At 38.8% G+C, this 15,962-nt stretch overlaps 1 protein-coding gene across 5 annotated transcripts in view; it reads right to left on the bottom strand.

Moving 5' to 3' along the window:
• The window catches only part of LOC132982121 (VPS10 domain-containing receptor SorCS1), a 164,414-nt gene that overhangs the window by 40,879 nt on the left and 107,573 nt on the right, over positions 1-15,962 (bottom strand). For all 5 annotated transcript variants that reach the window (XR_009674675.1, XR_009674677.1, XR_009674678.1 and 2 more), the window contains exons 4-6: positions 13,065-13,223; positions 3,740-3,813; positions 242-306 (exon numbers count right to left, since the gene is read on the bottom strand). Coding sequence is in view for 2 of the 5 variants with exons in the window: in XM_061048418.1 (XP_060904401.1) it covers positions 242-306; positions 3,740-3,813; positions 13,065-13,223 (298 nt within the window). In the remaining 3 variants the exon portion in view is untranslated. The remainder of the gene's footprint in view (positions 1-241; positions 307-3,739; positions 3,814-13,064; positions 13,224-15,962) is intronic.

The following is a 15,962-nucleotide window of genomic DNA, read 5'->3' on the forward strand; positions in this document are numbered from 1 at the left end:
CTCACTATACAGGACCACTAAGCTATATCACAAAAAAAAAAGATTCTAATGCATGCATTACTTCTCTCTCCATTGCCATTGTGTGTCCCCAGACTCGGCCATGTCCGCTGTCCTTTTACATTACCCCCCAGAGGAATAGTCCAAACAACTCCCAATTCCTTTCTACTTTTAACACAATGCTCACAAAACAGTACAAAGACAGGAGAAAATGGAGAGCTGAACTTGGAATTCAATTACTCACGTCCTTCAGAGATGCTGGTTTCCAGGTGGATTAAGCCCGGCTCTTTGTCCAAACCCATTTTGGACCTGAAAGTCAGACAAATGTGTTTCAGGAACATTCACTATTCGTCTTTTTGCCTTTTGACCGGCTGCTCTCACCGACCTGGCTAATGACAGCTGTGGTAAACATCAGCAGGGACAACGGTCACAGGAATTACTGTCTTTCTTCTCCATTGTGGAAGGCATGCTTAAAAGTGTTCAGAAAAAGGACCTAAGGTTTACTGAGCGATCTTAATGTTTAGAGCCCCTGAATGTCCTTTTCCCCCGCCAGACTGATGGAGGAAGATGTTTCCTGACATCATTAGCAGAGGAAAAGCCATTGATTTCTCTCTGCCACAGTTTGGGATGTCCACAGATGGAATAGCATATAATCATTACAGCATTAAATATGTATTAAAAAGACTGGGGGATCAGAGGAGAGGCAAAGGCAGCGCACACATTGAGTGGGAGAGAACAGGGAGGTGGAGAGACATGAGGGAGAGAAAGAGAAGTGGGGGGGTGGTGTCGACAGGTAGCACACACATGAATGGAGAAAGAAATAAAGAGGGTTTGTGTAAGGGGAATGAGAAGCAGACAGAGTGAGACAGTCAGAGACCACCAAAGCTTCTCATCATTATACGTATTGGTAGTATTGGTGATTTCCCAGATGAAACACAGCTGTGAATAGGATGGCCTACTTAATCCGCGCCACATTTCCATTTCCTCTGAATAATCCATTCAGGTATAAGAACAGTGTGAGACAGGCAAAGAATAGCTCTTTGAGTTAGAGGAGCTTTATGGTTTGTTTAAACTTTTCCCCCGCTCAGTGAAGGGAAGTAAAACTCAAGTCGTGTCTTTGTGGATGACACTGGCTTGGTCTCTGGACAGACTTAAAGGCTTAATATGCGATTTTTCACACTTAAATGTAATATAAATCAAGTATATCCTCTGAAAATAACTCTGTGAGTCATGACTGTCTACAATGGGTGTAACACCCGAGTCCCACTGTCTGTGATGTTTTCAGAGTTTTCAGAGTCCTATCTTCACTTTGTTTACATCACCGGGACGGCCGGCTGACTCCTCCCCTCGTGTATAAAAGTTGTTTAATTGAGGGACTAGAGAAAAGAAGAATAACATACTGTACTCACTGCTTAACTGTGTTTCTTGATCACGCTCATTTCAGGTAAATTTACATGCAGTGTGAAGATATGAGCTTAATAAAGATCGCTAGCATTAGCATGCTAACACAACAATGCACCGCAAGTTGTTTTGGTTTCATGCGGGTGCTCAAGGGCGACATCTGCTGGATCAAAAAATTGCATATGAAGCCTTTAATGTCAGAGCAGGTGTTAAAAATTGGACTCCTGAGATGGCGCTTGCCAAAATTCCAGCATACATCGAGCTCCAGATGTTTTTGGAGAGATTTGTAATGTCATATGCAAAACATTTCATGGCTGCACTCTGACTAAGCTCGCAAAGTGATTATAGCTGAACATGTTGGAATTGAGTGCGCTGCATGTAAAAGTTTGTGCCTTACACAAATGGACCTGTGCTGTGTGAGCGAGCACTTCTCAGCTTGGCCCCGAATGAGCTTACAAATCTTCATCTCCTTTACATGTTTGGTGGACACATGCACGGCAGACATAAGCTCCATCTGCAGCCTCATTACAGGACATCCGCCACACCAACCACACAGTGTGTGCGTCCCAAAAATAGAACTCTGACAGCTTCTGCAGCATCAGCCCTCCAGGCTCCCTTCACTCCTGGCTGCCCCGCTTGTTACTACCCTGACAGTTCTGCCGCAGTTTGTTGGGGTGAGAGCTTTTTTTGTTAAATGTTAGTTACTGAATCGAGGCCAGACATGTATAGATCCCGCTGAGTTGGACGGCACTTTATTGGTAGCAGTGAGACTATTTAGCAAAGATAGCAACATAGGAGATGCGGGAACAATAATATTAAATTTAACAGTTAAAGGTTTGGGGAATTTTTATTTGAAAGAATTGAAACAACTCTGCAACAGCTCCAGATGGACACATCATTTCACAGTTTAGCATTAAAAGCCTTGCTGAGGGGAACCATTCAACTATTTAAGTCTTCATATATGAGTAGTGTAGGTCATATTTAAGGATGGCCAAACTAACGATTCACTAAAGAAGTAGTTTGAAGGCTTTCTCCAAAGTAGAACTGGTTACATCATGTGATTTTCCGCCAGGCTAAGATCAGGCATGTCATACACATGAATAATGGAAGTCAACGGAAAAACTCCAGCTCCTCACTTTTTTGGAAAGGCGGAAAGGCAACGACCTGAACTGATCAGGACGAATGGCTTGAAGGTCAAGCTAAGTTAACATGAGGCACCACAAGTAAAATGTTCCAAAACAACAAACTACCAGGTACACTCTAATCTTACAACTTCTGGTCTGCGACCTTTCTGCGGATGCCCTTCAGTTTGAGGATGTAGGTTTTGCAGGAGGTTGTTGATTAAGAGCAGCACACTGACGGCAACAAATACTAAAACTGATGGAAAATGGATAGCCATGTCCGGGGAGCAGGTCAAAGGTGCAGAGGAAATAAGGATGAACAAGTCATTGCAGAAAGGCAGTCAATGAGGGAAAAAAATGCCCTCTGTTCATCACTTTTCAGAGTGTCAAAAAGCTCTCTATGAACACCAAACTGTATAAAACATGCAAACTCTTTTTCTGAAATAAGAGAAAAGATATCTATTACTGTGGAATGAAAATCAGTGGGAGTGTAAATGCAGCCTGTGAAAGTCATCTTGTAATTCAGGTTTTGTCAAAAATATAAAATACAAGTGTTCAAGAACTGACAATATATTAGCCTTTTAGAATTTTTTTTAACCATTTTGAAGGTTGGTTGGTTAAGTTCAAACACATTTGTTGGGGCTGTGGCTCAGCTGGTGGAGTTGGTCGTCTCCTAACCGGAAATACTGGGGTTCGATCCCCACCTGTCAGATGTGTCCTTGGGCAAGACACTTACCAAGGTCACACCTACCAAGACACAATGGGTAGATGTGACCTGCGCTGTAAAAGCACTACTGTATGAGTAGTCATAAGACTAGAAAAGTGCAAGCTCAAGTCCATTTACCATTTACCAAAGTTGACTGGCGACCAGTCCAGGGTGTACCCCACCAGCTTTCTTGGACTTGACTTGTATAACTTGCTGTCAGGAATTGGATTAGGCGAGCTAACACTGTTTATAAATGTACATTTGATGGATGAGAGACATGACTTTACAATCACTGTGTGGAGAAAATGTTTCACAGTGGGTCAGTGGGTACATTCAGCTGATGTTCGGCTGGAGATTGTGTCTAAGTTAGTAATGGGGGTTAAGATGCTCCTAACAGATTTGATTTTTCAAAGATAAAGCGTTAAAGCACAGAAGAGAACTTGGATAGTTGTCTATTTCTCATAGGTCAATGTCATATGATCTACTTGTTCCATATCCATATTTTTGTACTTACCAGTAGAAGCGATTAGGAGCCACTCTTTCATGCACCAGTTGCCACCTCCTCCCAAACTCCACTGAGCTGTAGAGCTGAAGCAAGAAAACCCAAGCATCAGTGATTATTTAGTCACAACCAACTTAACACTAAATCTACTTTATCATTTTGTACCACAAGCTTGTTGTCACTTATTGAATGTTTTATTTTGCATTCAAAATGATGTGAGATCACAGAGGATTTTCTCTGGATTTGTTTTCATACATTTATTTACTTAGTATCTCAATTAAGCTGCAGTGGAAAAGAATGGGAAAACAACTTCCCCACAAGCATACTCATACATAAAAAAATATACTGTTCATACAGGTTCATTACTTAAATCCACTGAATGAGATTACAATTTTTACAAGATTCAAAAACTGCAGGTGGATACCATGGACTACAGACATTTAGAGATTCAAACATTTTCTGCCTTCCACAGTACCATCCATTACTGCAGAAAGTGATTTTTTTCACACGCATATGCACACATACATACTCATACAATAACAAACACATGTACATTCCTTTAATGTCAATAATGGACTGTGGGGCTATACCCAATTGCGGCCTTTGTTTCTGCTCAGAAATAGAACATTTCATGTCCAGGCCCTTTAAATGCAAACATCTTTTTTTATAATTGCCAAGAGTGAACTAGAATATTTAAGGATTGTCAACCATACAAAGAGGGGACCTTTAAATACTTCATTGGAACTTTCTGTACCCTATTATTTATCTAAGTTTGTGGGAGTGTTTTTTGGCCCTAAATACGTTCAATGTTTCTTTCAAACAAACTGAAAATTTCACTTTAATGTCACCCATATATCATTTCCTGAAACAAAAATTAAACAATGAGTGTGCAACAACTCCAAGGTCCACTGTTAGATACGTGCTACCCAAGTGTGCACACACACATTACAAATTGAACCATCAGGAAAGATGTGCAGGAGCTTGCTTTTGCAGTGGAAGAGAAATAGCAAGCTTCTGTAACAAGCCTGGAATGGGTTTGGAGGGATGTGTAGAGGAGTCTGAGCATAGTAGGTGGTCTCAGTACAGCTATTGTTCTCTTGTCAGTAAATCACTGGATTGCTTAGATTTTATAACACTTCAGAGGATGGATGGAGAATGAATGGGAACTCTCTGTGTAATAGAAAGACCGGTAGAAAAATAACCATAAAGGGTTTGTGTGTGATGTGTGAAAAAAAATGTGACCACACTAATCAATTAAGTCCATTGTTAAATGGGTTTTGCTATTAAAATTTCTACTTTTTTAAATAAAATACTTTCTCACTGGAGTTTTAGTCATCCAGTAAATTTTGATCTCATTGCATTAAATAGTTCTCGTAAAGTCGTTTTCATTTGGGATTATATGTCTTTGTCATAAAAAGATGTGACAGCAGTTGGTTTGAAGTTGAATCAATCTTATCTGATTATTAATGCTAACTTATACAGTATGACTACATGTTTTATGAAATGGAATATAATTGCTGTATGTCTGTCAATGATACTATAAAGTAAGATGATATCAAGATATCTACGTACAGGTTGGTTCAATACAGGCAAAGTCGACCTGACTTGTGTGTAATCCTATGTGTAACAGGTTGCTTTGTCTGCGGTGTCCACTCGTGACATTATTTGCACTGTCAGCTCCTCCTTGTCATAGAAACCAATGCTGTACAAGAATTTCAGGGCTCAGCATCCAGAGCTTTAAAACACCCCATGGGCATCAGCACTTTTCTTTTTGCTGCACTGACAGCGCTCTCAGTTTGAAAAAGTTCATTTCATGGAAAATGGCCACTCATGTCCATGTCACTTGCATTGACCAATCAAAATCAAGAAGGGGCGTGACTTCCCATACAACAACCATCCAGAATGTTGGACTATTATTGCCATGTGTTTCTAGGGTACTTTTTTCATGATCCAGAGCTGCTTTTAATGCAGTTTGATGGCACGGTTCGATATATTGGATTTTTAAAAAAAGCAGCTCAAATATTTCTTAAAAGCGCACCAGAGACACATTTAACCTCCATTGTTTTGTTACGTTTTCTTTGAAAATTTCCTTCAATAAAATCTCACTTCAAAGATAAGCGGTAGTGTCATGAGAAAACTTTGGTAAGCTAGCAACAGTGAGCGAAGGTGAGCAGCACTCTGAGATTTAGGTTGTGAGATCACAGCCCAAAAACATGGATAACAAAACGTGGTTACATAGGATGAAAATGCACAAATTAGAACAAAGCAAACTTTAGTATGTAAAAAAAACACTCTCAACTCTCTTTTAACTAAGTGCCGGCTAACTGTTACTTAGAAGACATTCTGTCCCCTCATGCCACAGATGGACTGTTTCTATCGTGAGTTTACTTTCTGCTTTAGCCGAGGACACAAGTGTCTGTAAATGTGATGAGATCGTCCCAGCTCAGTAAATTATGATTTATTCTAGAGTTGAAATGGTCATGGGTGTATAGCTTTCTGGTTTGCACTTTATGAGCCTGCAGTGGCGTAACTGTCTTTACAGGTTTGAGCGTTTTACAGAAGACTTGTGCCTAGCTAGTAAAAATGTAAATGAGTATTAAAAACAATAAAGGCATTCAAATATAATGTCACTGCAGCAGTCATTTAAAAGTTTCTGATATGACATAAATTGACTTATCTTTCACTTCACTTCTTTTGTAAGCTTTTTTTTGCAGGTTCTAAAAAATAGTCTAAGCCAACAGTTAAAAATAAATAAATAATAAGAGAGACACATACATAAGAGAGATACATTTCATTCACTTAAGGTTCAATGCAAGACCTTAACTCCCCCCCTCCCAGAAAACATGCTCAGTACATCAACAACCTCACTGACATACTCACTGAATCATTTGTCTCCAAACACACCTGCGTTCGGTTACAAAGCACAATGACAAATCCGTTTACCCAATAGCTTACAGCTGCATTTTAATGAGGCCTAAAACTTATTGCAGAGTGTTAAGGCTGGACTTTTTCTATTTAAAGCATGAGCAACCACGCAGAATGTGTAAACAATCGTTTATTAGCGGATAACAAAACTGCGACTCTGTTTGGTTCTATTCATTTCTTTTCTAATTGTGTTTATTTACTCTATCCCAGCGGCTGCCGTCTTGGACTGCATCTAAGCTCGCACGAGGAAACACTTTCTCTGTCTTATCCCATGTGATGTGAGTAAAATCAATCATTCTCATTTCATTCCAGTACAATATAACTTATTCTTTTATTTATTTTTTCAATTTTTAATGCATTATAAATAACAAATAAATATAATATAAATCAAAGATTACGGTGCATTTTTTGCTCAAACACAAATAAGCTTAAGAATTTATTACGCCTTTTGAGAAACAGTAAAACCTTGAGGCAAGACCTGACCTGGTGCTGAAGTTATGTGGAGCATATATCTTCCCTTACTGTTCCCGCTTCACAGATTGCTCAGAAACGGGCATATGCAAACTATATATTCACTGTGACTATTGCATATGATGTGTGTATATTGTTATGTCAAACTGGGAGAGACAAATGGCCTGGGTGGTGAGATTCCCACGACTTCCCAGTCTTGCTGTGCTAAGCAGATGCAAACTCAAGGGGTTGAGGCTGAGAGGGTGGCGGCTGATGGGGGGGGGGGGGGGGGGGGGGGATATGTTAGGAAATCACTATGACTAATTATCCTCCCACAGCAAGTTAGTACGTAGCCGAGCCAGTGACAGTGAAGAGGCAGAGAGCAGGAGACAAGGGAGGTGAGGGGTATGAAGGAATCGACACAGCCTCTACAACCTCCAAAGGTCTCTCAATCAACAAATGTGGCAGCGCTGCCAAAAGTAGGTGAAGGAATTGAAAGAGAAGCAGTTTTTGAGAAGAGGCGATATGAGCGAGTTAGGGCATGGGTTAGAGAGTGGGTGAGTAAGTTGGCACTGGACATAAAAAGCATTAACACAGCATCACAAATATTCTATAAACAACATTTTCACTTACACTTCAACAGAGTAATCCTAAAAGAAATGTCTCACTGTTGTTAAAATATACTTGGAAATCTCTACATTTTTAGACTCAACCCTGTATTGTAGGGCCGTGGCTCCTTACCGAGAGGTAGGGACTTTGCAAAGCTCTTCTGACACCAAAATGCAAAGCCAAATCTGCCTTGCTTTACTCTTGATTGGGTTGCAACATTTGTCAGATGGTCAAAAACTACAAGAATTAAACTTCAGTTGTAAAACAAAAGTCCATCAGTCTCCATTGTATTACACAAGTGGGAATGCTTAAATCTGGGTTGCTACATCATGGTGAACCCAATAGTGTAAAAAAATGGTCAAATAATTCAGAAATTACTACATAATAATGGAGATTCATAAAAAGATTCTAAATACATGATTCATTTCAGCAATTTGAGACAAGCAACATCTTTTACAATGCTTGTTTTCTGAATGGAGTTCTGATTGACTGTCTCTGATGCACTTGAGGAGAAACTGAACCATGATAGGCTTTTGCAGCATAGTTTCAGCCCAATTCCTAGCTTGAGGGAAAAAAATCTAAACCCCCTCAAATATTAAACAAATTTGCAAGATTCATGGATAAAAGCAAACATTTGCATAAGCTCAAATGTACTCATGTTTTTTGTGATGCACCAGAAAATGAACTTTGCTTTTGGTCTGAGCACACTGTACTGGTTTACAACAGAGTTATGATTTAAAACCATGTTCATGCAGAGAAAATATATGTTTGGTAACCCTTTAAATTAAGGTTATAATATTCCCCATTAACTGGTTTCTTATTAGCATGCTAATTAGTAGCATACTGGCTGCTTATTAGTCATTATTAAGCGCTTACTTGTACCTTATTCTATATGACCATAATTTGCACTTGGGCTGCAAAATATTGGGAAAAAATGACATTGCAATATTTTTGTTTCCTGCGATATATATTGCGATATAGGGTATAAGGGAATACTTTTGGTCAATGGCCTGTTAATTAGCATGTTGAAAATCAACTAATTAATGGTAAATGTGACCTTAATTGAAATTGTTACCGACTATTTTTTTCTGATCTAACGGGCAATTCACACCTGTATAATTACTCACATTAAGAAGGTAAACAGTCTTCGCCTATTTGGTCCCAACTGGTATAAGGGTTAAACCTCTCAAGTACCCGCAGGCTATGTTCTAGGTCCACCAATGTATGACATCTGTGTGGGTGGTTATGGTTGGCTGAAGGCTGTTATTGGTGATGACAGTCAGTCAATCCTCAAGCCACATCTTTGCATGTACTGTAGCCAGTGAAGAAGAACTGCCTGAAACACTGAACTCAAGAGTTTGTAGTGTCCCTGACTTCCTTTGATAAAATAAGATAAGATAAGATAAAAGATAAGATATACTTTTTTCATCCCAGCAGGGAAATTTAGGTGTTCCAGCAGCCAGCATACATACAAACATACAACACAACACATATATACATACATATCCCACCCATACAAAAAACATGAGCCCATAATACAGTTTGATATATGATATATGCAACTCAGGCTAAAGTATAAAAGTTTAAATGTCTTCTGTCCTTACTTAAAGGGGAGTCGTTATAAAGTCAATTGCAGTAGGATATTGATACTGTTGGCAGGGATATTTGGGTTACTTCTGAGAGTGTTTGAAACTCCAAAGTGTTTTTAAGATGTTGTTTTTGTTTTCGCAGCTATGAAGAAATGTTCTTCCTTTGCCTTTAACTCAAATCAACTAGCTTTATCCAATGGGTCGAGTTGTGTCAAGAGAAAGAAACTTGATGTCTGGGTGTTTTTTTAAGAGACTTGTGAGAAAATAGATGAATCAAGTCAGGAGGATAAAGTAGCTACAACTTGTTTTCACTGCTGTAAAAGTAAAGTTAATCTTCTAAACCGTCTGCACTGATCCAGTGCTTTTTATCCAGGAGGGAAAAGTGCTATAAAATCTACCTGAATACGTACTCATTCATAGACTTAGACTCAAAATACTGCCTTTAATGTGTTTTTCTCAAGGACACTCCAATATATGGACAGAAAAGGCTAGGGATAGAAACGCAACCTTTGCAGTAAGTTGACAACTTGTCCCAACTCCTGGACTAACTGCTGCCATTCTCTCTCTTTTCTTTAGATAAGCAGTTTTCAAAAAAACATAAAAGCACTAGCAGATAACCAGCATAGCTGACTTATTCAAAAAGGGAATCCTTTACACTGACTTTAACAAAAATGCTTTGGATTGGTGAGATTAAACTTTTTGTAATTTCCAAATCAATGTAAAGAGGCTCTGCATCAACTTGTTCAATGTCTCTTTGCAATGCTTCAATTCACCCAGAATTCAATCTGCAGTGGCTCATTTTCAAAGCAAATTTCAATGAAAGACACACTCAGGCACTAACTATTCAAAGCTGTACGTTTTTTTGTGTCTTACCTTTACATTCAAACCTAAAAGGGGTTTAGGGATAGAGGGATAGACTACTCACCAAAGTCTATCTTTCTGGTGAACTCTGATGAATTTCATACGACACTTTGGCGTCTCACATAGAAGCTCAAGGAATTTTAAAGCATCCATTTGTATGTGAATTAGACAAGGGCTGGGTTTTTCAGGAACCTCATGATACAATATGAATGACAATACTGAGGTAACGATCAGTGGGCTAGTATACGCAGGTATACGGCATAGTATACCCACTTATTTTTCAGCCTGTTTGTTTTCCTATGGATGAGAACAGTCTGGTTTGAATCACTCCCATATTAAGACTCTACAATATGCCTACTACAAAAGAAACATAGCACATAATATTTGGCTAACATAAGACTTAGTCTCAGGAAGTTCAAGTGTTTCTTGCACACTTTGAAGGCCAGAGTAGGCCACTTTTACATGCTATAATTACAAACAGTACATCAAGTAATGAAAACGTCTTTTTCTTCCTGTTCTATCTTGAGCCACTTATAAGTAATACTTTTAAAATCAAATAAGCTGTTGTGATGCCGTCTAATGCTTTGAACCCACAAACCTCATCAGATCATCAATTGACCATTATCATATAAGACCAGTTTGAAAGCTCAGACTCTTATTTACATTTATCCATCATTAAGTTGGAGTCAAGGCTGAATTCCAAAACAGGAAAGTGAAGTGAAAAACGCCTGAAGACTCGACTTTAAAATGAATTAGTTAAGTGATTCTGTTTGGGGGGTTACAGGCATCTCTGACTCATTAACCAGCACATTGTAGGACTGTGTGTGTGTATGTGTGTGTGTGTGTGTGTGTGTGTGTGTGTGTGTGTATGCCCTTGGTAAAAGAAGAATGGTTTCATTATTCTAAGCTAAGCTAAAGCTATTCTGAGGCTAAGCTGCATGCTTAATGCAAACAGTTAATTTAAAAAGTGTATAAATTGGATTCCTTTCTTTTCTTTCTCCGGCTCGGGAGGGGGAAGGTGTTAGGCTGTGTTTTAAATTTTCCTGACTTTCCTGTAATGATAGAAAAAATACCATTTGACTTGGCTGTAAATAGCTTTTTTTTTTAATTTCATGATAAAATGAATTTAGAAGATGCAATGCTTTCTGAACCCAAGCAGCGGCTAAACAACCTTGTAGAAAAATGGAGAGCTTCAAGATGAATACCCTGATCAGAGATATCATGACACCTTTCTGTGTATGAAGGCTCATAAAGTCAACGTATACAAACAGATTATCAAAGTCTAATTGAATGATTGAAAAGTCCACATTATACTGGTCTACTTTGTGTCTTAAAGGTCCCATATTATGCTTTTTCTGGTTGTATATGCTCTTTTGTTCTTAGTGTGTTTTCCAAGTGTCCTGTGCATGTTTAGGCACATCTATTTGCAAAAATTCAAAGTCTGCGTAAACGCGGCTTCTCCTACCTCCTCCTGTTAGCTGTAGCATTAGCTGCATGTAACACTCGGTTCTAGCCCCCCTCGATAAAAATTTGTCAGTGTGACGTCTTGTCAGTGTGAGATCACTGATCTCAGCCCATTGGCTCGTTGTGGCAAGCCCAGCAGCTTATGTTGCACGCCTGTTAACTTCTGTAACACGCCCACGATATGCCGTAGCCTGCGGTAGCACAGTAGTGCTAAGGTGCTAATGTTTTTGCTCCCCTCGGACGGAGCCAGTGGCTGCATTCCCAATATGGTAAAAGAGGCGGGACATTTCCGAGAACCGTGCTGAGTGACTGACCAATTACGGCAGGGCCGACAGGCCGACCAATCAGATCAGACTTGGCACACGTGGGGACTCTGACCGTGGTCACTTCAGAGCCTTAGAGAGAGAGTCAGAAGAGAGACGGTGCATGGAGCGACAGTTCATGAAAACAGACACTTTTTTAGAACTTTAGCTATTGTGAACATACTTTAGTAGATACATAGATTAAATATATGAACCCCAAAAAGGGCATAATATGGGCTCTTTAAATATACTGTATTGAGTAGAAAGAAAATGTTTTTTTTCCACAAGGTTGTTCATTATTACCTTGCCTAAATAGATATAAAAAAACGATTTGACTTTTAACAGATTCAAAGCTTTAAGATTGAAAGGCACTGAAAGGATAATAAGAGATCAAATAAGAAATACAACCTTTATTATGTTTTTTTTTTTTTTTACTATGGCTTGATTTCCTGCCTCAGAATAAGAATTTTGTTACTCTACTCTAGCTGATTGATTTTTATTTTTATTTTCTACTTTTATTATTATTATTATTATTATTTTTAATTATGTATTATTTATTATGTATTATTTATTATATTTTATTTTTTATTTTTTTAAATAATTTTTTTAGTATCTATCTATTTTTTTGTACATTCTTATTTTTTTATTTTTTATTTAAATTGTACTGTGTTCACTTTTTGTTTGCAATCTTTGCTCTTTGCTGCTGTAACAATGTAAATTTCCCCGTTGTGGGATAAATAAAGGATTATTTTATCTTATCTTATCTCATCAAAACTTTGACTCAGAGTCAGGTCATTTTGACTTACAAAAATCTACATTATATCTCAGAATTGTTGACAATCAACCGAAAACTTTGAAATATCTCTAGCCTTTATCTGTCGAAAGAGAGACATCCTTTTGAGTGAATTTGGAGCTATACCTGAATTATACAACCCTTACTTCTCCACCTCCTTCCTGAACAAACCTTATGAACTCTGGCTGAGTGCTTTGAGCCAAACTCTTGTGTAACAGGATCTCACATGTCTGCTCTGAGGCAGTGCATCCCCCCTGTTGTTCCTTATCTGACTTTACACTCGGCTTTTTTTCTTGATACCTCCGAACAGCTGAGCAACTGAAGGGGATTGGCCGTTCTCTCACCTTTTGGTCGTGGCTGTAGGCCAGAATCCAGTCCTCTTGCTCAGGGTGGAACAGCAGACTGAGGATGTAGAAGTTGAGACGATACTTCTGGTAGGTCGCTCCTTCGTCGGAGCTGATCAGGAGGCTGCTTTCCACCTCTGGATCAGTGAGCAGCATGATCTGAAGGTGACGCAAGAGTGTGGGATTAGGGATTTATTTTTAGATGTCAAGGGGGAACTTCACTTTCAACCATCACAGAGAAACACCTAAAACAAATGTTTTACTTTTTAACTTGTTTTATTTTGACAGGGACAAAGAACTTGAATTAACATCAGTATCAAGAACAGGATGTTCGATGTAAGATGCCAGAGTTGAAAAGAATACAGACTTTCATCCAAAGTTCCGTACATAATACCATCTTTACAAGTGACAATAAATAGATTCAAATAAACACAAGTAGAGGTAAGAAAAAAAGTTAGAGCTTTCATTCCTTTTACAGCAAAAAAGCTGAGATCATTCATATTCATCTGTTTAATTACAAAATAATGCCCACGCTCGCACGGGGAGAGCATGCAAACTTCATACAGAGAGGCCGTGTCACGGGGAACCAAACCAGGACCCTCATCGCTGTGAGGCAACAGCGTTAACCACTGCACCACTGTGCATGTGTGGGTTCACTCAGGGTACTCTGGCTTCCTCCCACGGTCCAAAGACATGCTCGTTAGGTTAATTGGTGACTTTAATATTGCCCATAGGTGTGAATGTGAGAGTGGCTGGTTGTCTGTCTCTATCATATGTCAGCCCTGTGATTGACAGGTGATCAGTCCAGGGTGTAAAGAAATAGTGAGACAATAAACAATGATACCAATACAGGAACTTTAGACCTAAAGCAGAAAACATAAAAGTATCCAAAACTTTCCTCAAAAAAACCCCCAAAAAACCCAGATTTAAAATATCCCATGGGATGATAAGAAACATTGTGCTCATCTTTCTACATTTATTAATATTGATCTGTTTATCAAGACAAAAAAAACTTTCAATATGTATTTATATTCATGAAAGAATTATAATATATTGTCTATATAAATATGACTGGAAAAAAACAAGAAACACGTTGAAGAAACTGTTTTTATTGGATCATGTTCTACTTATAGAACATGCTACTGCTACTCCTGTTCCGAAGCTTTTCATTATACTGTCTATATGTAAATATAATCTAGGAATATGACAAGTATTTGAAATTAGTGTGAAACTTTTTACTTCCCAGATGAGTTTTCTTTGAATTCTTCAGAGAATATTCGGCAAAAAAAAAAAAAAAAAGACAAATCCACGGAGAGAGACAAGAAAATCAAGATTTAGAGCAATATTTAAGACGTAACATGTTGTGTCAGAACTTTGGCTGCAGATTAGCATGTTCTAAACTTGTCATCCATGGACAGGGTCTAAGTGATGAGGCGATATTTGAGATAATCATCTGTATCTGATAGGCTTAATGGGATAATCAGTATGATACATTCTGTGGCACGCGTGTGTTCTCCCTCCATGTGAATGGTGTGGCTGTATGCGTTTCATCATTCAGTTTTCTGCTGTTTGTCTTGCTCTTCATTCTCGCTGTCTATGCTCAGTCAGGCCTTGAAAGCACTAATTTCCCAGGAGCCCCTTTCTTTTCTTAGAGGTCCAACAATTTCTTTTCACCAAATTCTGGCAGCGTCCCCAGAAAAAATCACAAACAATTCCCCGGATAATATCAGATGCAAATATTATTGAATCTGTAGACCTGAAGACTCACAAGCTTTCTCATCATTAGGAGAGAGTACAGTGGCGGGGGAGTGTGGAGAGTCACGCTTATGCATGTATTGGTGTGAGCATGTAAATCTTTGTCTTTGAATGATTCTGTGTGCTGAGGAGTCTGAAACCAACACCGGTAAATACTGCCCTCTGGTGTAGCCCTCATTACAGATAATGCCTACATTTACAGGTTAACCTGCATGTGTGAACCAAAGACTGTATATAAATATGGGCGTAGGGTTGGCGACATCACCCATTGGTTTCTGAAGCAAACTTTTGAAGCCAATCGGTGGTGGTCGCCATATTGGAAATGCTGACTCAAACTAAATTTTAGGCAGCCTAGTAACAGGGAAAGAGTCAGAGATGAGGAGGGCCTTTAGCCTCCTGACAAATGGCTACAACGCGCCTTTCTGTCAGTCAGATCAGCCACGCCCATTATTATGAACAACTGTCTTGGTATCTGTTGAGTTCATGAGTTTTAAAAAAGAATCACCCCCCATACATTGTGTGTATTTAAAATGATCTATTCATAACACATTGTTTTGAAACAAGGCTGTGAACATGTTTGTTTCTGCCTTTTTGTTGAACCTGTGTGTATGTGACTGTCAAGGCTTGCAGAGCCAGCCTCAAGTAGTCGCTCGAGGAACAGCAGCTTCTTGCACTTCTGCATTGGCTTCATTTTTCAACACCAACACTTTCAACAGTTGCAAACATTACGGCTGCAGCACACTTTTTTTACTCTCATGTCCTGCCTCCTGAGACCCATTATGGTAGCGGTATGACATTTCTAAATGATGCCGATGCTCTTGCTCATTTAGGGCCCTCCGCTGTCAGTCACTGTTACTATAGTAACCACACACAGGGTAGGATGACACTTTACTAGATGGTGGAGTTAAAGCTGCAGTTTTCATTTAAAAGTTAAAAAAAATAAGAATTGTGTGAGATAATCTTGATCTCACATTTGAACAAGAATCATGCTAGTACACACTTCACTGATCAAATCTTTAAACAGTATCAGTACAAAGAAACCATCCATTTCTCCTATGAGTATGTGTGCAAACAATAACTGATCACATATTGTGTAGTTTGAACTTTTTTTTTTGACTAAATATGGTCTTCTTCTCCATGTCT

Source organism: Labrus mixtus, chromosome 2, assembly GCF_963584025.1.
Source record: "Labrus mixtus chromosome 2, fLabMix1.1, whole genome shotgun sequence".
Lineage (NCBI taxonomy): Eukaryota > Metazoa > Chordata > Actinopteri > Labriformes > Labridae > Labrus > Labrus mixtus.